The sequence below is a fragment of the Oncorhynchus tshawytscha genome, linkage group LG19 (assembly GCF_018296145.1).
Source record: "Oncorhynchus tshawytscha isolate Ot180627B linkage group LG19, Otsh_v2.0, whole genome shotgun sequence".
In the NCBI taxonomy this organism is placed as follows: domain Eukaryota; kingdom Metazoa; phylum Chordata; class Actinopteri; order Salmoniformes; family Salmonidae; genus Oncorhynchus; species Oncorhynchus tshawytscha.
Genome location: NC_056447.1, coordinates 7,764,547 through 7,784,083, shown reverse-complemented (window position 1 = coordinate 7,784,083; position 19,537 = coordinate 7,764,547). Strand labels below are relative to the sequence as shown.

General features: G+C 40.4%; 1 protein-coding gene across 2 annotated transcripts; it reads left to right on the top strand.

The window, feature by feature from the left end:
• The first annotated feature begins 1,985 nt into the window (after nucleotides 1-1,985).
• snx22 (sorting nexin 22) lies at nucleotides 1,986-19,492 on the top strand. Of its 2 annotated transcripts, none has more exons than XM_024378989.2 (7): nucleotides 1,986-2,284; nucleotides 12,912-12,995; nucleotides 13,278-13,382; nucleotides 14,479-14,629; nucleotides 16,692-16,724; nucleotides 17,067-17,134; nucleotides 18,739-19,492. In XM_024378989.2, the coding sequence occupies exons 1-7, from the start codon at nucleotides 2,204-2,206 to the stop codon at nucleotides 18,916-18,918; spliced, it is 702 nt and encodes a 233-aa protein (XP_024234757.1). In that variant the 5' UTR covers nucleotides 1,986-2,203; the 3' UTR covers nucleotides 18,919-19,492. The 2 variants fall into 2 exon arrangements, with proteins under 2 accessions (XP_024234757.1, XP_024234758.1); XM_024378990.2 differs by having other exon boundaries at nucleotides 1,990-2,284; nucleotides 14,479-14,573.
• The last annotated feature ends 45 nt before the right edge of the window (nucleotides 19,493-19,537 follow it).

Sequence of the window (19,537 nt, the reverse complement as noted above, 5' to 3'; positions counted from 1 at the left end):
CCAGAGGGTAGTGAGGTCTGCACAACGCATCACCGGGGGCAAACTACCTGCCCTCCAGGACACCTACACAACCCGATGCTACAGGAAGGCCATAAAGATCATCAAGGACATCAACCACCCGAGCCACTGCCTGTTCACCCCGCTGTCATCCAGAAGGCGAGGTCAGTACAGGTGCATCAAAGCTGGGACCGAGAGACTGAAAAACAGCTTCTATCTCAAGGCCATCAGACTGTTAAACAGCCACCACCAACATTGAGTGGCTACTGCCAACACACTGTCAATGACACTGACTCTACTCCAGCCACTTTAATCATGGGAATTGATGGGAAATTATGTAAATATATCACTAGCCACTTTAAACAATGCTACCTTATATAATGTTACTTACCCTACATTGTTCATCTCATATGCATACGTTGATACTGTACTCTATATCATCGACTGCATCCTTATGTAATACATGTATCACTAGCCACTTTAACTATGCCACTTGGTTTACATACTTATCTCATATGTATATACTGTACTCGATATCATCTACTGTATCTTGCCTATGCTGCTCTGTACCATCACTCATTCATATATCCTTATGTACATATTCTTTATCCCCTTACACTGTGTATAAGACAGTAGTTTTTTTTTTGGAATTGTTAGTTCGATTACTTGCTCGTTATTACTGCATTGTCGGAACTAGAAGCACAAGCATTTCGCTACACTCGCATTAACATCTGCTAACCATGTGTATGTGACAAATAAAATTTGATTTGATTCCTACACAAACGTCATTCCAGTGTAATCCTACACAAACGTCATTCCAGTGTAATCCTACACAAACGTCATTCCAGTGTAATCCTACACAAACGTCATTCCAGTGTAATCCTACACAAACGTCATTCCAGTGTAATCCTACACAAATGTCATTCCAGTGTAATCCTACACAAACGTCATTCCAGTGTAATCCTACACAAACGTCATTCCAGTGTAATCCTACACAAACGTCATTCCAGTGTAATCCTACACAAACGTCATTCCAGTGTAATCCTACACAAACGTCATTCCAGTGTAATCCTACACAAACGTCATTCCAGTGTAATCCTACACAAACGTCATTCCAGTGTAATCCTACACAAACGTCATTCCAGTGTAATCCTACACAAACGTCATTCCAGTGTAAATCCTACACAAATGTCATTCCAGTGTAATCCTACACAAACGTCATTCCAGTGTAATCCTACAAACGTCATTCCAGTGTAATCCTACACAAACGTCATTCCAGTGTAATCCTACACAAACGTCATTCCAGTGTAATCCTACACAAACGTCATTCCAGTGTAATCCTACACAAACGTCATTCCAGTGTAATCCTACACAAAACACAGACCTTATTTGAAGTGGTTCCAAAAAAATACCCTATGGGAAAAAATGAATGGTGGAAAAACTATTGGAACCATTTCCTTGTTTGAGCACTAGGTTTAATGGGTATTATGACTCGTACTGTAGTACTCTATTGGCAAATACGTCTGTATTTGCATCTGTATTAGTTTAGGCTGGTGATTGGATTGCAGATATAACCTTATAGTCATATAGTGCCATGTTCAAATGGGTTTATGCAGATAGAACTTTATAGTTTAAAAAAATTTATTTTTGAAATCTAACTTCACAGACCGATGAAGAACCATCTAAACATCAATTATATGTGACCAACTCATTTATTTTTTTTATTCAAAATTGAACTTCATAGTCCGAAGCTTTCATTATTGTCTTTCTTACAAAGGCAGAATAGCCCTACCTCATCAAGAGACGAAGCTATATGTAATCTGTCAAACCATTTATTCCCGAACACCATGTAAAATAATGTTGTTTTGGCATTATGGCTATTGAATTAATGCCCTGTGTAACACGAAACATTTGAATCAACACAAGGATGTCGTTTTTTTATTTTAACGTAGGGCATTTTAGATGGGGTGCACAGATTCTCCAAATAGTTTGTGGGAGGAGCATTGGAGAGTGTCTCAAACGTTGCCCTGAAGTTACGGTAACCGAGTTGATATTGTCACGTTGACCATTATCGCTTTATGTTCTCTTACCTGGATTTTCCCCGAATGTTTAGAAGGGGACATTGTTAAAGATTGAAGACAGAAAAGCCGCAGCACCACTCAGTAGGAAGGCAATTGGACAGTTTGCGCTCAGAAAAGTCCGATGAATGGCTGAAGATTCCCCTATGATTGAGGTATCGATTCCGTCGCTGGAGCGAGAGGTAGACGAGTCGGGGAAATTGAGAAAGGTAAACTGTTGTAGGCTTAAAAAGTATCTGGATGTGTGTGGTACAGTAAGGTTCAAAACTTATTTTAAGGCATTCTATTATGTTTTCCCACATCTTGTCATGCACATTTTGTTGCACATATAAGATTTTTAAAGTATATTTTTTACTGCTTGGATAGGCGATATTCCACTGGTCCTTGGTTTTGCCGTTCGTGCCGGCTGCCGCGCCATTTCTTTGCACCAGGCAAGCTAGAAGGGCACCTATTCCATAGATTTATATAGCGTTTATTATAGAATTTCTATCATTTTGTGAATCATTGGTGCCCTTGTGTCCTGTATTACACAATTGTGAAAAGCTTCAGTTGTCTGTGGCATCTTTCTCCCACTTTCCCTTAAAATATCATTTGAAAGCCCTGAGCCTCATTTGAAAAAGAGACACATCAACACAGAAGTATTGCAGTTTGCATGCCAAACAAAAGGAAGCCAAGCACCCAATCTTTTTTAGAGGACAGTTGCCATAAACACAGGCTACACTCAGTGGTGGAAATAGTACCCAATCGTCATACTTGAATAAAAGTAAATGCCTTAATAGATAGTAGATGCCTAATAGAAAACGACTCAAGCGAAAGTCACCCAGTAAAATAGAACTTGAGTAGAATTCAAAATGTATTTCGTTTTAAATATACGTAAGTATCAACAATACATGCTATGAATCATTTCACATTCCTTGTTAAGTAGACAAGACAGCATGAATTAGTTTTTGAAATTACGGATTGCCAGGGGCCAGTCGGGGACCCATCATTTAGGGCAGGTGGGGCTGAGCCTGTTTTGAACCCCACATCTTTATAACTGTTTTTTTTGTTGAGGGGGGCTTGCCTGTTTTGCATGTTATTTTGGCATTAATACCTGTCACATAGGCCCTAACAGTTTGGGCATCGCTTGTCGCTGTTATAGTGCAATTAATGTATTGTTTAGTGTTATGTAGTGTCTTTGCTGGCATGCATCTAAAAAAACTTTTTTAGTTTGCCACACCAAGATTTACATGCTAAAATCGTCACTGCCAGGGGCACACACCAACACCATTTACATAATTTGTTTAGTGAGTCTGCCAGATCACATGCTGACAACTGGCTCTGCTCGTGAGTCATTGTGCGCATGTTGATTTTGTATATGCCCTCCAGATGCATACATGACACGCAGTTTAAAATACCAAAACCAACTATATTAATTCATGTCAAAACTAGAGTTTGGCCAATTAATTGGCATGGTCCATTTGTAATTGGGTCCGATTTCAAGTTTTCATAACAATCGGTAATCAGCCTTTTTGGACAGCGATTATGGCCAATTCCATTGCAATCCACGAGGAAACTGCATGGCAAGCTGACCACCTGTTACGCTAGTGCAGCGTCAAAAGGACCTTGTGGCTACAAGGAGCCAAGGTAAGTTGCTAGCCAGCATTAAACTTAACTTATAAAAAAATAATCAATCTTCACATAATCACTAGTTAACTACACATGGTTGATGATATTACTAGGTTAACTAGCTTGTCCTGCGTTGCATATAATCAATGTGGTGCCTGTTGATTTACCATCGAATTACAGGCTACTTCAACTTCGCCAAACGGGGGATGATTTAACGGAAGCACATTAGCGAAAAAAGCGTGATCGTTGCACCAATGTACCTAACTATAAACATCAATGCCTTTCTTAAAATCAATACACAGAAGTATAAAATGTTTTACCTGCATGTTCAGTTTTCAAAAATTCATGTTAGCAGGCAATATTAACTAGGGAAATTGTGTCAATTCTCTTGCATTCAGTGCAAGCAGAGTCAGGGTATATGCAACAGTTTGGGCCGCCTGGCTCGTTGTGAACTAATTTGCCAGAATTTTACATAATTATGACACAACATTGAAGTACTTAGACTCAAATCAAATTTATTTGTCACATACACATGGTTAGCAGATGTTAATGCGAGTGTAGCGAAATGCTTGTGCTTCTAGTTCCGACAATGCAGTAATAACCAACGAGTAATCTAACCTAACAATTCCAAAACGACTACCTTATACACACAAGTGTAAAGGGATAAAGAATATGTACATAAAGATATATGAATGAGTGATGGTACAGTACGGCATAGGCAAGATGCAGTAGATGGTATCGAGTACAGTATATACATATGAGATGAGTAATGTAGGGTGTGTAAACAAAGTGGCATAGTTTAAAGTGGCTAGTGATACATGTATTACATAAAGATGCAGTAGATGATAGAGTACAGTATATACTTATACATATGAGATGAATAATGTAGGTTATGTAAACATTATATTAAGTAGCATTGTTTAAAGTGGCTAGTGATGTATTTTACATCAATTTCCATCAATTCCCATTATTAAAGTGGCTGGAGTTGAGTCAGTGTGTAGGCAGCAGCCACTCAATGTTAGTGGTGGCTGTTTAACAGTCTTATGGCCTTGAGATAGAAGCTGTTTTTCAGTCTCTCGGTTCAAACAGCACTTTACTTAGGGTTGCCACCCGTTTGATGAAATACAGAAAGGTTCCTTATTTCACTGAAAGAATAAACGTTTTGTTTTCTAAATGATAATTTCTGGGATTTGACCATATTAATGACCTAAGGCTCATATTTCTGTATTTTTTATAATTAAGTCTATGATTTAATAGAGCAGTCTGACTGAGCAGTGGTAGGCAGCAGCAAGCTCATAAGCATTCATTCAAACAGCACTTTACTGCGCTTGCCAGCAGCTCTTAGCAATGCTTGAGGCACAGCACTGTTTATGACTTCAAGCCTATCAATTCTCAAGATTAGGCTGGCAATACTAAAGTGCCTGTAAGAACATCCAATAGCCAAAGGTATATGAAATACAAATGGTATAGAGAGAAATAGTAGACGTGTCATAATTCCTTTAATAACTACAAGCTAAAACTTCTTAATGAAGAACTGGGAATATTGAACCACCAGCTTTCATATGTTGTCATGTTCTGAGCAAGGAACTTAAACGCTAGCTTTCTTACATGGCACGTATTGCACTTTACTTCTCCAACACTGTTTTTGCTTTATTTAAACCAAATTGAACAGGTTTCATTATTTATTTGAGACTAAATAGATTTGATTTATGTATTATATTAGGTTAAAATAAGTGTTCATTCATTATTGTTGTAATTGTCATTATTAATCGGTATCGGCTATTTTTTGGTCCTCCAATAATCAGTATCGGTGTTGAAAAATCACAATTGGTCGACCTCTAGTCAAAACACACTCTAAACATTCATGGACATTTAGTTAGCTTGCTAATTTGACTTGGGCTAAAAATATTTGGTTGTTATTTTAGCTCAAATGCACATGGTCCTTTTTTTGCTGAAACTTTGTAGAATTTTAACCCATTTTGAGTCACACAAAATCGTGGCTTCTCTACTTCGACAATTAATCCACAGATAAAAGGGAAACCTAGTTCGTGTTCAGTTTTCCTTGATGAATCTCTCCTCGTTTGTTCTTCTGTCGATTTTACGTGTTCTATTGATAAGTGTGTGAATTTGACCATGTTTCTTTCCTGCTAAGCATTCGAAATGTAACTGGTACTTTTGGGTGTCAGGGAAAATGTATGGGAGTAAAAACAACATTTTTCTTTAGGAATGTAGTGGAGGAAAAAATATAAATAGTCAAGTACAGATACTTAAATGGTACTTCAAAGTATTTGTACTTAGTTACTTTACACCACTGACTACACCTAAAATGGTACTTCAAATTATTTGTACTTAGTTACTTTACACCACTGACTACACCTAGCTGCCGGAATGACAGTTGCCAGTAGAAAAGTTGGTGTTGACAGCACTTTTTGCACCTACCTAGCACTGGGGACTTGAGTGCACTTTTTGTCTGCATTTACACAGGCAGCCCAATTCTGATCGCTTTGGATAAAATAATCCGCTAAATGGCTTATATAGGATACATATAACATACCTGAATATACTGGCACAAAGTTCATGGACTTGGGCAAGAAGTTTTTTGTTTTTGACAGTGAAAACCCCCAAACAATGTCTGAAGTCATTTACCACCGGTTTTGGTTGAGAGCTGTTGGCTTGAGAGCTGTCTGCTTGTTGGCTTGAGAGCTGTCTGCTTGTTGGCCTGAGAGCTGTCTGCTTGTTGGCTTGAGAGCTGTCTACTTGTTGGGTTGCATCTACGCAGGCAGCCCAATTCTGGTATTTTTTTCTTAAAAATATCTGATGTGAAAAGATCTAATTTCACTGTAAAAACAAGCAAAAGGAAACCCTCTGCCCGAGTCTCTGAACTTTGAGCCAGTAAATTCAGTCACGTTATATGTTGCCAATATACACAAAGAATACAGAACATTATGAGCACCTGCTCTTTCCATGAAATAGATGGATGAGGTGAAAGCTATGATCCCACTTGTTAAATCCAAGTTAGATGTCACTTGTTAAATCCACTTCAATCCACTTCAGCGTAGCTGAAGGGGAGGAGGCGAGTTAAAGAAGGACTTTTAAGCCTTCAGACATGGATTGTGTGTGTGCCGTTCAGAGGGAGAATGGGCAAGACAAAGTATTGAAGTGCCTTTGAACGGGGTATGGTAGTAGGTTCCAGGCGCAACGGTTTGTGTCAAGAACTGCAATGCTCAACATTTTCCTGTGTGTATCAAGAATGGTCCACCACCCAAGTGACATCCAGCCAACTTGACACAACTGTGGGAAGCATTGGCGTCAACATGGGCCAACATCCCTGTGGAACGCTTTTGACACCTTGTAGAGTCCATTCCCCAACGAATTGAGGCTGTTCTGAGGGCAAAAGGGGGGGTGCTACTCGATATTAGGAAGGTGTTCTATGTTTTGTACACTCATTGTATGCCATTTAGCAGATACTTTTATCCAAAGCAGTAATCGTATACTTTTCCTCATTGGTTGCCACGGCTGGAATCAAACCCATGACCCAGTTGAAAAATGGGTTCACGTTACACATCCCACAGCAGCTGTAGTCTTAACAGGATGACTAACTTGCCTGCCTCCATGATCAACAAAAGTAAGACTGACACATAATTCTGCTTCGAGTCACTCATGAGCTTTTGGTGTGTGTCTTCACACTATTGTGCCAACCTGAACAGCACTTTCTGTGCAGGCTTGGATATGTTCTTTTCACATTGTCTACTCCTTTCCAGCATGAGACTATTGGTTGGGAAGCTAAAAGTGAGCTGAGCTGACCCTTAGCTAGTCTGATAATATAGCTGTTGCCAGTCTTCTTTTAAACAAGCAGAGGGGCATAGTCAATTTTCCATTTCTTGAAATAGAGTGGGGTTCAAGAAGTGGTCCACTCATATCCCTTTCACGCCAACATGCCGACCCAAACTATTCTGTGCTGGCTTGTATATTTTCTATGCACATACAGTACATTGCCCTTTAAAACAGGGTTCAAGCTAGTATGGTGCATGCGTATCCAGGCCAGTTCAGCAAACCTTGGATGAGCTCGGCTGAGTAGTGTGAAAAGAGATTTGCTTGTCTGTTAACTGTCTGATTTGGGGTGCTGCGTGTTCCACCCTGAGCCTTCTGCTGTGTTATGTAAGGTGGGGGCATCGGGCCCCTCTATGCCAGGGGTTTGCAGGTGGAAATATCTAGCCCTATCTGCACACCCGCAACAATGAAAGCTCTGTGACGGAAGGGTGACCATTGACGGGATGGCGAGAAAGAGAGGATGGCTGGAGTTCTGTCTGTAAACCGGCTGTATGGCTTCAAGAACAAAGAGACCCAATATGGAAAAATGGTCTTTCTAATGAACTGATGACAATCTCTGTACTCTCATATATCCCCACGGACTGAGTGAATGGTACCATCAGCTCATCTGTAGACATATAATTGCATGGGGAACATATAGTGACATTTTGTTAATTTCAATTAACGAGTTAAAGCATCAAAAGTGGATGAGCTGTTTTAAAAAAAACTTGTTTACCAGTCTCGGGTGAGCAGACAAAGACTCTTTTCTTTGACAGGAAGTACCTTTTTGGGCAGATGTAACTCAATCAGTTAAATTATGTGCTTCTTGTCCTGAACAGTAATTTGGTAAACGAATGAAGAAGCACAAGGTGTGCATGCGTAGGCTGGGGGAGTTATTTCATATGAAATAGGCGCTGAGGTTTGAGACTGACTTTGCAGGTTAGTGAAGCAGGCTGAACATTGAGCAGAAGCAGGTACTTGTTGTTCATTGTGATACTTGACTTTGTGGAACTGACTAAACCAGTGAGTTCCGCCATAGCGGGAAGAACAGCAACTTCAGGAAAGGGACATTTGTGTGTCATTGAGAGGAATTGGTTACTTTTAAAGCTCATGAACAGTCAGTCACATATCTTTGTCACTAAATAACCATTAATCACAGTTTTGGTGATGGTCAAAAGTCTGTATCGTCCGGGTAATAATCTTGTATTATGTAAACAGTAATCTTGTAACATCTCAAATGTAGAGGTCGACCGATTTTATGATTTTTCAACGCCGATGCCGATTATTGGAGGACCCCCCCCCAGAAAAAAGCCGATACGATTAATCTGACTTTTTTTTAAATGTTGATTTATTTGTAATAATGACAATTACAACAATACTGAATGAACACTTGTTTAAACTTAATATAATACATCAATAAAACCAATTTATCCTCTAATAAATAATGCAAAAACAAAGTGTTGGAGAAGAAATTAAAAGTGCAATATGTGCCATGTAAGAAAGCTAACGTTTCAGTTCCTTGCTCAGAACATGAGAACATATGAAAGCTGGTGGTTCCTTTTTAACATGAATCTTCAATATTCCCAGGTAAGAAGTTTTAGGTTGTAGTTAATATAGGAATTATAGGACTTTCTCTCTATACAATTTGTATTTCATATACCTTTGACTATTGGATGTTCTTATAGTAACAATATAGCTTCCGTCCATCTCCTTGCCGCTACCTGGGCTCGAACCAGGAACACATCGACAACAGCCACCCTCGAAGCAGCGTTACCCATGCAGAGCAAGGTGAACAACTACTCCAAGTCTCAGAATTAGTGACGTTTGAAACGCTATTAGCGCGCACCCCGCTAACTAGCTAGCCATTTCACATTGGTTCCACCAGCCTAATCTCGGGAGTTGATTGGCTTGAAGTCATAAACAGCGCAATGCTTGAAGCTATCATTACGAAAACAAAACATTTATTCTTTCAGTGAAATACGGAACCGTTACGTATTTTATCTAACGGGTGGCATCCCTAAGTCTAAATATTGCTGTTACATTGCACAACCTTCAATGTTCTGTCATAATTACGTAAAATTCTGGCAAATTAGTTTGCAAAGAGCCAGGCGGCCCAAACTGTTGCATATACCCTGACTCTGCGTGCATTGAACGCAAGAGAAGTGACACAATTTCACCTGATTAATATTGCCTGCTAACCTTTCTTTTAGTTAAATATGCAGGTTTAAAAATATATACTTCTGTGTATTGATTTTAAGAAAGGCATTGATGTTTATGGTTAGGTACATGTTGGAGCAACGACAGTCCTTTTTCGCGAATCATCGATTATATGCAACGCAGGACACGCTAGATAAACTAGTAATATCTTCAACCATATGTAGTTATAACTAGTGATTATGATTGATTGACTGTTTTTTTATAAGATAAGTTTAATGCTAGCAACTTACCTTGGCTTCTTACTGCATTCGCGTAACAGGCAGGCTCCTCGTGAGGCAGGTGGTTAGAGCGTTGGACTAGTTAACTGTAAGGTTGCAAGATTGAATCCCTGAGCTGACAAGGTAAAAATCTGTCGTTCTTCTGCCCCTGAACAAAGGAGTTAACCCACCGTTCCTAGGCCGTCATTGAAAATAAGAATGTGTTCTTAACTGACTTGCCTCGTTAAATAAAGTCGGCAAAATCGGCATCCAAAAATACCGATTTCCGATTGTCTTGAAATCGGTACTAATTAATCGGCCATTCTGATTAATCGGTCAACCTCTACTCAAATATATACTCTGGGCACTGATTGCAGAGTATGGTAACTCTATAAAAAATAATTTATAATGATTTTACCAGTATGATCATTCGTAAAGGATGGATGATTATTCTGCTCATGAGGATCCATGTTAGATCCAGTGGCTGCCTGGATAATGGCCACAGCCCTCCTGCTCTGAGAGCTCATTCATCCATGGATTGAGGGTCATCTGTTTCGGACCATCATTGGTATGTGATGACATGGCTCCAGCCCCATCGGTCCACTGGGTTGCGAGTCGCCTGGGCAACCCAGGAATATGGAGGCCATGTGCCTTCTTTGAACAGCTAGCCTGGTACCAGATCGGTCTGTGCTCTCTTGCCAGAGTTGGTACATGGCAAGACAGCACAGACACATCTGGGACCAGGCTACAGACAGTCAAAATGACTGTTTGCTGAGAGAGGAGTTAAGTACTGTACTAGGCTGACCACTCGAGTCACTGCTGATTTAGGGTCAGCCCTCTTTCGAAGTAACAGAGCGAGTGCTCAGCCAGTTGCGAATAATTAAGGACCAGATGTATTTTTAGGTCAAGAATAAATACCAAAAAGGTGAACTCTTTAATGTACAGTTTGTTTTATTGTGTTGGATGGTTGTAGACTAGTTCATAGATTTTAAAATATAGCTTTAAATCAGTTATAGGGTGGCAAAATTGTCCTTGTAGCAATCACTCTGGATCAACCCCTGAGAGATGAGTTTAGGTGGAAAGGGGGGCATGGGCCTTTAATTATAGCCTGAATGTAGCCAGTCAGCTATATTTAACGTGACCAACAAAAAAAAAAGTGTGGATCAACTGCATGACTCAGCTAATCCCCATGTCAGGATGACTCTCTGTCCTGGGTCATGTTCATTTGGCACTAAATATAAGGAAACAGACTCAAATGGGGAGGGTCTACCTGGATTGTTTTCTGCTGCATGCCCTTATGAACATGACCCTGAATACTGGATTCTAAACAGCATGTCCTGAAGCTCCAACTTTCAGTCTACAACTTCAAAGGAATATTTAGATAATAGCTTGCTGGAAATGTAGGCTAGAATTTTTGTCATTCATTGTTCACCACACCTTGTCATGTTTACACAGAGTCCCTTCTATTCATATTTGTGAAAGTCTATCCCGCTCTCTTTTATGTCAGTGGCTATTTATGTATTATTGTTAACTTGGTTTCAGACCAATTTGGAGAAGATGTCCCTGTTTTCTTCATTTTAGAAAGTGGGGAAGACCAAAGGATGGCCACTTTTGTACTTGTCATTAACCTCAGTTTTGGGTGACGGGTGTATTTGTCCAGATGATTATCAGCTAGCTGCCACGGCTATACAGCCGACAGCGTTGCCATTTATCCAAATAAGCCTTCTTATTAACTACCACGGCACACACTGGAGCTTCACTGGAAAAGGAAGCATTTCATTGCTGCCCTTGTTTGATTTGTTGTAATGTACAAGAAAGCAGCCTACAATAATTTGTGTACTATCAGTGCTATTTTCCAAGCATAACAAATGTGGACTGCACTTGGGCTATAAAAACAATACTGATCCTGCAACTCCTGTCCTTTGGCGGCGTTCTGCCAGTTATCTGTCCTCCAAATGACTGATTGCTAAGGATGTGCAGGTGCACTGTAGCGGATGTGTCATCCCATTCAGCAAGCTATAGAATGCCTTTAAGAAAGAACATTTCCACAGGTTGTCCTTTTTACCTAGGGTTATGGTCATTCTAGGATATCTGTGTTGCTTTTCTTGTGAGCAGTAATACATGTATAGCTGAGTTGTTTTTTGACCACGTAAAGCTGTAATATGTAACTTTTTTTGGTCGACCCGACCAAATGCACATAGAAATTTGAGAGAGAGATCTGTGATTCTCATTAAAAACGAGTCTAAGAAGCGGTAGATATGTTCTATGTGCGAATTGTCTATGCATTCTGTTCTTAAGTTGAGTTTTTCCCCTTTTATACTTTCAATTTTGTACACCAGCTTCAAAATGCTGAAAATACTCTATTTTTGGTCTATCACCGGTTTAGATGATACAATGATTCTATACACTACACTTTGCGTGTTTTGCCACAAACTTAAATTAGAATTTTAGCAACCACAAAAAGGCGAAGCGATTTCTATACATCCAGTTGTTTGCCCTGCCTGTTGACTGGTCAGGTCTAGGCAAGTGCTCCTGGGTAATGTCCCAATTGTCTCTCCTGCTTCCCAAGACTGCATTTGATCCCTTCACTGATTTTGAAAGGAAATTACTAGTAAAAGAAATATGGTGGGAACTCCCACAAGCCTATGTCCGCACCAACCATTTGTGTGAACGAGTTCACACTGCAGGAGAAAGGAGATATTGGGACGCACACTTGGTCCAATTCCTCAAGCAAAAGCTGCTTTTTATTGCCAACAGGCCTCTTCCTTCCCCTGCTGGATATCTGACTGCATTACACTGGACACGAAACTCAGGCATGATTGGAGAACGTCAAGTCCCATCTAGTTTGTGTAGAACTACCTTTTAGAAAGGCAAACTCTTATGTGAATGGAAAGACTTACCTTTTGTACATAAATGTTTGTGTCCGATGACAAGCAAACATAATTCTCTTGATATTCCTTTCCAGAAAACCAGTGTAATAGCGCAAAGCTCTGCTCTTTTCTAGCTCTTCAGAGTTGAGATATTGTTCAATGGAAGGAAGCACTTTGTGCTCAGAAGACACAGTGAATTCCAGACCCTGCACAGAAAGGTAAAACAATTGCTGACTCTCTGCCTCCCCTTACTTAACACCAGAATTATACCGTATCTGAATGATTTGTAAAACCATATTTTTTACACAGTATACTCCACTCTGTTGCCATACGAACCAATGGCTAACTGCTCTACAAATATGCTTACATTTCCCAGCTTGAAACATGCAAATGATGGTCGCAATGCAACGGGCTTAGTTGTTGTTGCATGCATGACGGACATTAAGCCATTACAGGCCCATCCCCGTAATGTCATTTACAGTTTCCTCCTGCCTCCATAGCTGAAGAAGATTGTGCATCCCCCAGACTTCCCAAGCAAGAGGAGCACCCATCTGAGAACCAAGCCTCTTGAGCAGAGGAGGCAGCAGCTGGAGGACTACATTCAGGTAGAATAGATGGAACCCTTTACTTGACACCCAACGTCATAACAGCTGACATAACGTGTCCTAATATGGTTATGACACTGTCATGGCCAATATATTTAAACATGTTGTGACATATATTGCTTTATTTTATGGCTGGTTATGACACCTACATAAGATGGTCAAAACCCACATTTATTCCAATGTGTTTTTTTCCCCAGCCAAGAAGTTTCCTTTCGTTTTGAAAGTTTGTTTCTTAAGTCCTTTGTTGTAATGAATTCTGTTTACGGTCATGTTTTTTTTTCTTCTTTTCAGCATATTTTAAGTAACTTGCAGAAAATACACGTTGACACTATCGTGAAGCATTATGACCGTCCTGTGCCACTTTACTTGGACTAAGAAAATAAACTTTATGACTGTCAAAATCATTTAAGCCAGATAGGCCTATCACGTACATGCCCTTATGTCAGTCATCAGTCAAAAAGACGGTGTCTCGTCCTGCTCCTGAAATTTGTGCTCCGTTACAATGATGTTTTAATATGGTCAATTTCTCAACATTTTATAGAACATAAATATACTGTTAATTAACAAGTAGGCTGTGGTGTAATGGAATGTTTTGCCTTGTGTGGTAGGTGTTGTGGGTTCTGAAACTCTTCTGTTGGTGTCATAACCAGCCATAAAATAATGCAATATGTCACAACAGGTCTAAATATGTGTCATGACAGTGTTCTGACAAGTTATTTCAGCTGTCATGACATGTTATGACGCCGGGTGTCAAATGAAGTGTTACCGTATTTACTTTATTCAGTTAGGAGGGCTACATATATTAATTACATACCATGTTCAGTTACCACATTCACGTATGAAATGTAATCAATTAATATATAATACGTGCCATATTAGGACTTTGAAACTATATTCGGGTAGGAATTGACATAAAATATTTAGGTATGACTGAGGGACTGTGTCCCGTATGGGCATTACCTGATGCTTGCAGTAGCCCCACTGGATTGCAGCCTGGGATAGTTGACATTTTCAATAACAGTTACTAATCCAATTTTAGACTGTGTGTGTGATCAAAACCCTTTTTTTTGTATTTTCTACTGGCCTCTCTCTCTAGGATATAATTTACCAGTATGAAGAAGTCCCTCAGGTGCTGCTGGACTTCCTGCATGTGAAACATTTCCACTCTGGGAACAAAATAAGCAGCCTTGAGTATGTACCTGCCTGCCTGCCTCTGTCCCCTCACTTCAACCAGCTACTCACATCAGGTTCACTTCAATAAAGTTATCAGACAGAAAAATAAGTATATTGAATATGACGTGTGTGTGTGTTGCTAGGAAAGGAAAATCTTATGTCAGTCAAGATTTTATGATATCTGAGGTATACAGTGCCTTCAAAATATTTACACCCTTTGATTTTTTTTGTGTCAATGATCTACACACTATACCCCATGTCAAAATGGAATTATGTTTTTAGAAATGTTTACAAATTTAATGAACAAAATCATTTAAAATAAGTATTCAACTCTTTTTGTTATGGCAAGCCTAAATAAGTCACAAGTTACATGGACTGTGTGCAATAATAAATAGTATTTAACATGTTTTTTAAATGACTACGCCATCTCTGTACCCCACACATCTGTAAGGTCCCTCAGTGGAGCAGTGAATTTCAAACACCGATTCAACCACAAAGACCAGGGAGGTTTTCCAATGGTTTGCAAAGAAGGACATGTCCCTTTGAGCATGGGGAAGTTATTAATTACACTTAGGATGGTGTATCAAAGATACAAGCGTCCTTCCTAACTCTGAGGAAGGAGACCGCTCAGAGATTTCCCCATGTGGCCAATGGTGACTTTAAACCAGTTAAGAGTTTAATGACTAATACTAACCTAATTGAAAGAGTGAAAAGAAAGAAGCCTGTACAGAATAAAAATATTCCAAAACATGCATCCTTTTTGCAATATGGCACTAATGTAATACTTTAAAAAATGTGGCCAAGAAATTCACTTTTTGTCTAGGGGGAAATCCAACACATGACAGAGTACCACTCTTCATATTTTCAAGCATGGTGGTATCTGCATCATCATATGGGTATGCTTATCAACATCAAGGACTAGGGAGTTTTTTTTAGGATAAAAAGAAATGGAATAAAGCTAAGCATAGGCAAAATCCTAGAGGAACTTGTTTGTCTGCTTCCCATCAGATACTGGGAGACAAATTCACCTTTCAGCAGAACAATTACTTAAAACACAAGGCGAAATATACACTGGAGTTGCTTACAAAGACCACATTGAGTGGCCTAGATACCTGGAGTGGCCTAGATACCATTTTTACTTAAATCTGCTTAAGTCTATGGCATGACTTGAACATGGCTGTCTAGCAAGGATCAACAACCAACTTGACCGAGCTTGAAGAATTTTGAAAAGAATAATGGGCAAATATTGTACAATCCAGGCGTGCAAAGCTCTTCGAAACTTACCCAGAAAGATTCACAGCTGTAATCGCTGCCAAAGGTGATTCTAACTTGTATTGCCTCATAGGGTTGAATACTTATCCAATCAAGATATATTAGCATTTTATTTTCCAAAATAATAAAACATTTAAAAAAAATAGTTTGTCTTTCACTTTGACAGAGTATTTTGTGTATAAAGTTGACAAAAAATATACAATTAACTCTGTTTTAATCTCACTTTATAACACAACAAAATGTGGAAAACTTCAAGGGTTGGGAATACTTTCTCAAGGCACCTTATGCGCTGCAGTGTTTTGCAATTGAAAATGTAGAGACTTTCTGTTGAATTCAGTCATGTTATATGAAGCCAATGTATAAAACATTAAGAACACCTGCTCTTTACATGAGACTGACCAGTTCAAAGCTATGATCCCTTATTGATGTCATGTGTTAAATCCACTTCAATCAGTGTAGATGAAGGGGAGGAGACAGGTTAAAGAAGGATTTTTTTTGGAAGGAGAAGGAGTTTTTGAATGGGGTATGGTAGTAGGTGCCAGGCGCACCGGTTTGTGTCAAGAACTGCAACACTGCCAGGTTTTTCACGCTCAACAGTTTCCTGTGTCTATCAAGAATGGTCCACCACCGAAAGGACATCCAGCCAACTTGACACAACTGTGTGACACATTGGAGCCAACATGGGCTAGCATCCCTGTGGAACGCTTTAGACACCTTGTAGAGTTCATGACCTGACAAATTGAGGCTGGGAGCGCAACTCAATATTAGGAAGGTGTTCCTAATGTTTGGTATACTCTGTGTATATTGTTTAACATGGGCAACTAATAGGCTGTAATAAAAACAGTGATTTCCTCATCATTTCAGATCATTTGATGATAGTGACCCTCAGGGATATGGGTGAGTTTCCCTTTTATCTTGTGAACAGCCATGTGTAATCTGCCTGTGTGCCATACAGTACATGTCCCCCTGTACTTTGGTTTCCGAGGAGGTTTCCGGGCAGGCAAAGTGAGAAGGTCTAGCTTATGAGGGTTTGGGCATGCAGAGCAGAGGGCAAGTGTAAATGCCATACAAAAATATGCAAATTAAATTTATGCATAAGAAAAGTACATGTATAATCTCAATTTAGAATGCTGAAATCTGCAAACTGTTACGCTCCATATTGCAACGCACACATCTATATTGTATTAACATTTTGCTCGTTCAGCTCTTCGACTCACCCAGTGGTCTCTTGTCCCTCAGCTGTCAGCTGCAGCATCAGCGTGTGGTGGGATTCTGTCGTGACCCCTATCTCCTGGAGTCCCCCTCAGGTACGGCAGGCTTCCGCATTGTCGTATGGCTGTTGGAGATCCTTAGACCACCCAGACGATTAAAGGGGGGGATGGGGGGGGCTTACACTTGAGTGTCTAAAACTAGGTAGAGAGTAAGTAGAAATGATAAGGGACCTATACTGTATATTTAGAACTGCCCACCCTTGGCTGAGAGCCCATCTCCTCCTTTTGAGATCACCACACTTTCTACCATCATTGCCAGTAACATCCAGCTCACTGTTAATGTTTCCTCAAGATGGTCTCCCTTTTTAAAGAGCTTGCTGAATGCTTTCTCCGCTAAATGGCTTGTACTTTAGTATTTTTGTTGATGTTTTAGTTATTGGTCGTGTTCCAGATCAAATACAGTATGTGGACACCTGCTGCTCTTCGAACATCTCATTCCAAAATCATGGGTATTAATATGGAGTTGGTCTCCCCCTTTGCTGCTATAACAGCCTCCACTCTTCTGGGAAGGCTTCCACTTGATGTTGGAACATTGCTGCGGGGACTTACTTCCATTCAGCCACAAGCATTAGGGAGGTTGGTCACTGATGTTGAGCGATTAGGCCTGGCTCGCAGCAGGCATTCCAATTCACCCCAAAGGTGTTCAATGCAGTTGAGGTCAGGGCTCTGTACAGGCCAGTCAAGTTCTATCACACCAATCTCAACAAACCAGTTCTGTTTGGACCTCGCTTTGTGCACGGGGGCATTGTCATGCTGAAACAGGAAAGAGCCTTCTCCAAACTGCTGCCACAAAGTTGGAAGCACAGAATCATCTAGAATATCATGTGCTGTAGCGTTAAACTTTACCTTCACTGTAACTAAAGAGCCTACCCCGAACCATGAAAAACAGCCCCAGTCCATTATTTCTCCTCCACCAAACTTTAGTTGGCACTATGCTTTTGGGCAAGTAGCGTTCACCTGCCATCCACCAAACTCAGATTCGTTACTTGGACTACTAGATTGTGAAGCGTGAGTCATCGCTCCAGAGTGCAATGGTGGCAAGCTTTACACCACTCCATCTGACGCTTGGCATTACGCATGATGATCTTAGGCTTGTGTGCGGCTGCTCAGCCATGGAATCCCATTTTATGAAGCTCCCGACGAACGGCTATTATGCTGACGTTGCTTTCAGTGAGTGTTGCAACCGAGGACAGACGATTTTTACACACTCGGTCCCATTCTATGAGCTTGTGTGGCCTACCACTTTGCGGGTGAGCCGTTGTTGCTCCTATACGTTTCCATTTCGCAATAACAGCACTTAGTTGACCGGGGCAGCTCTAGCAGGGCAGAAATTTGACATTGACTTGTTGGGACTTATAACGGTGCCACATTTAAAGTCACTGAGCTCTTCAGTACAGTTGATTCTACTACCAATGTTTGTCTATGGAGATTGCATGGCTGTGTGCTTGATTTTTTTTTTGTTAATACACCTGTCGGCAACAGGTGTGGCTGAAATAGCCGAATCCACTTGGCCTCAATGTACATTGGAGTTGCCTGCCAGGTCTCACAATGCCAGGATAGGTGGTATCAGCTATCCACATATGGCGTGCAACCAATCTAGTCGGCAACCATGGTATTGAACTTTTAATCTATTCCAACAGATCTGCCGGACATCGTCACGGATGGGGTCCTGCAGGGCTTGTACCCCCGAGACATCCGTGTCAGCTTCACAGCCTGCACAAAACCCAGCCTCCCAGAGAGACCCAGTCTGGCTCCAGCGATTCCCTCTATATAGTGGCAACCCATGCAGAAGTCCTGACACGAGGATCTGTGGATTTTAAAATGGCCTTGATAGTAATTTGGATGAATGTCGTGTCTGAATCGGCAACCAATGGAGGCCCATTTGCTTGTATACTACCACACAATAGAAAATGTTTACGTTACTCTGGGTGCTTGACTAAAGTCACACAGGCCAATTGAAGAGGTTCTAGAAAGCAATGTCATAAGTTGGTGGTTCCTGTTTATGAACAAAAGTCATTGTATGCAGTTGATGAGTCCCCCATTAACTGCCTTAGGTCACTTAATGACCTATCGGTCACCTGCCAGCTCAATGTCCACATGCAACAATTTGATTCCTTATTAATAGGGTGGCAGGTAGCCTAGTGGTTAGCATGTCGGGCCAGTAAGTGAACGGTTGCTGGTTCGAATCCCTGAGCTGACTGAAATGCTGTGCCCTTGAGCAAGTGCTGCACCTATCCAGTGAGACAAACCATTGGTTTATGCATGAAAGCAATAGTCTGCCTGGAATGAGTTTCACAATCACTGGCATTTCATATGTAAATGTTTTTACATGTTAAGCTTTATATTAAAATGTAATACATGACCCATGTTCATATAAAAATGTTCATTCTTCTACTTGCAATCTCTTACAAGAAACTATCAAGTTAAGTTGTCACATGC

Bases quoted from the DNA above. Each gene is read 5' to 3' on its own strand.
- snx22 (XM_024378989.2), top strand. From the start codon at position 2,204: ATGGCTGAAGATTCCCCTATGATTGAGGTATCGATTCCGTCGCTGGAG. The intron at 14,630-16,691 runs GTTCACTTCAAT...TCATCATTTCAG, and splicing joins CAACCAGCTACTCACATCAG to ATCATTTGATGATAGTGACC. The intron at 17,135-18,738 runs GTACGGCAGGCT...CTATTCCAACAG, and splicing joins TCTCCTGGAGTCCCCCTCAG to ATCTGCCGGACATCGTCACG.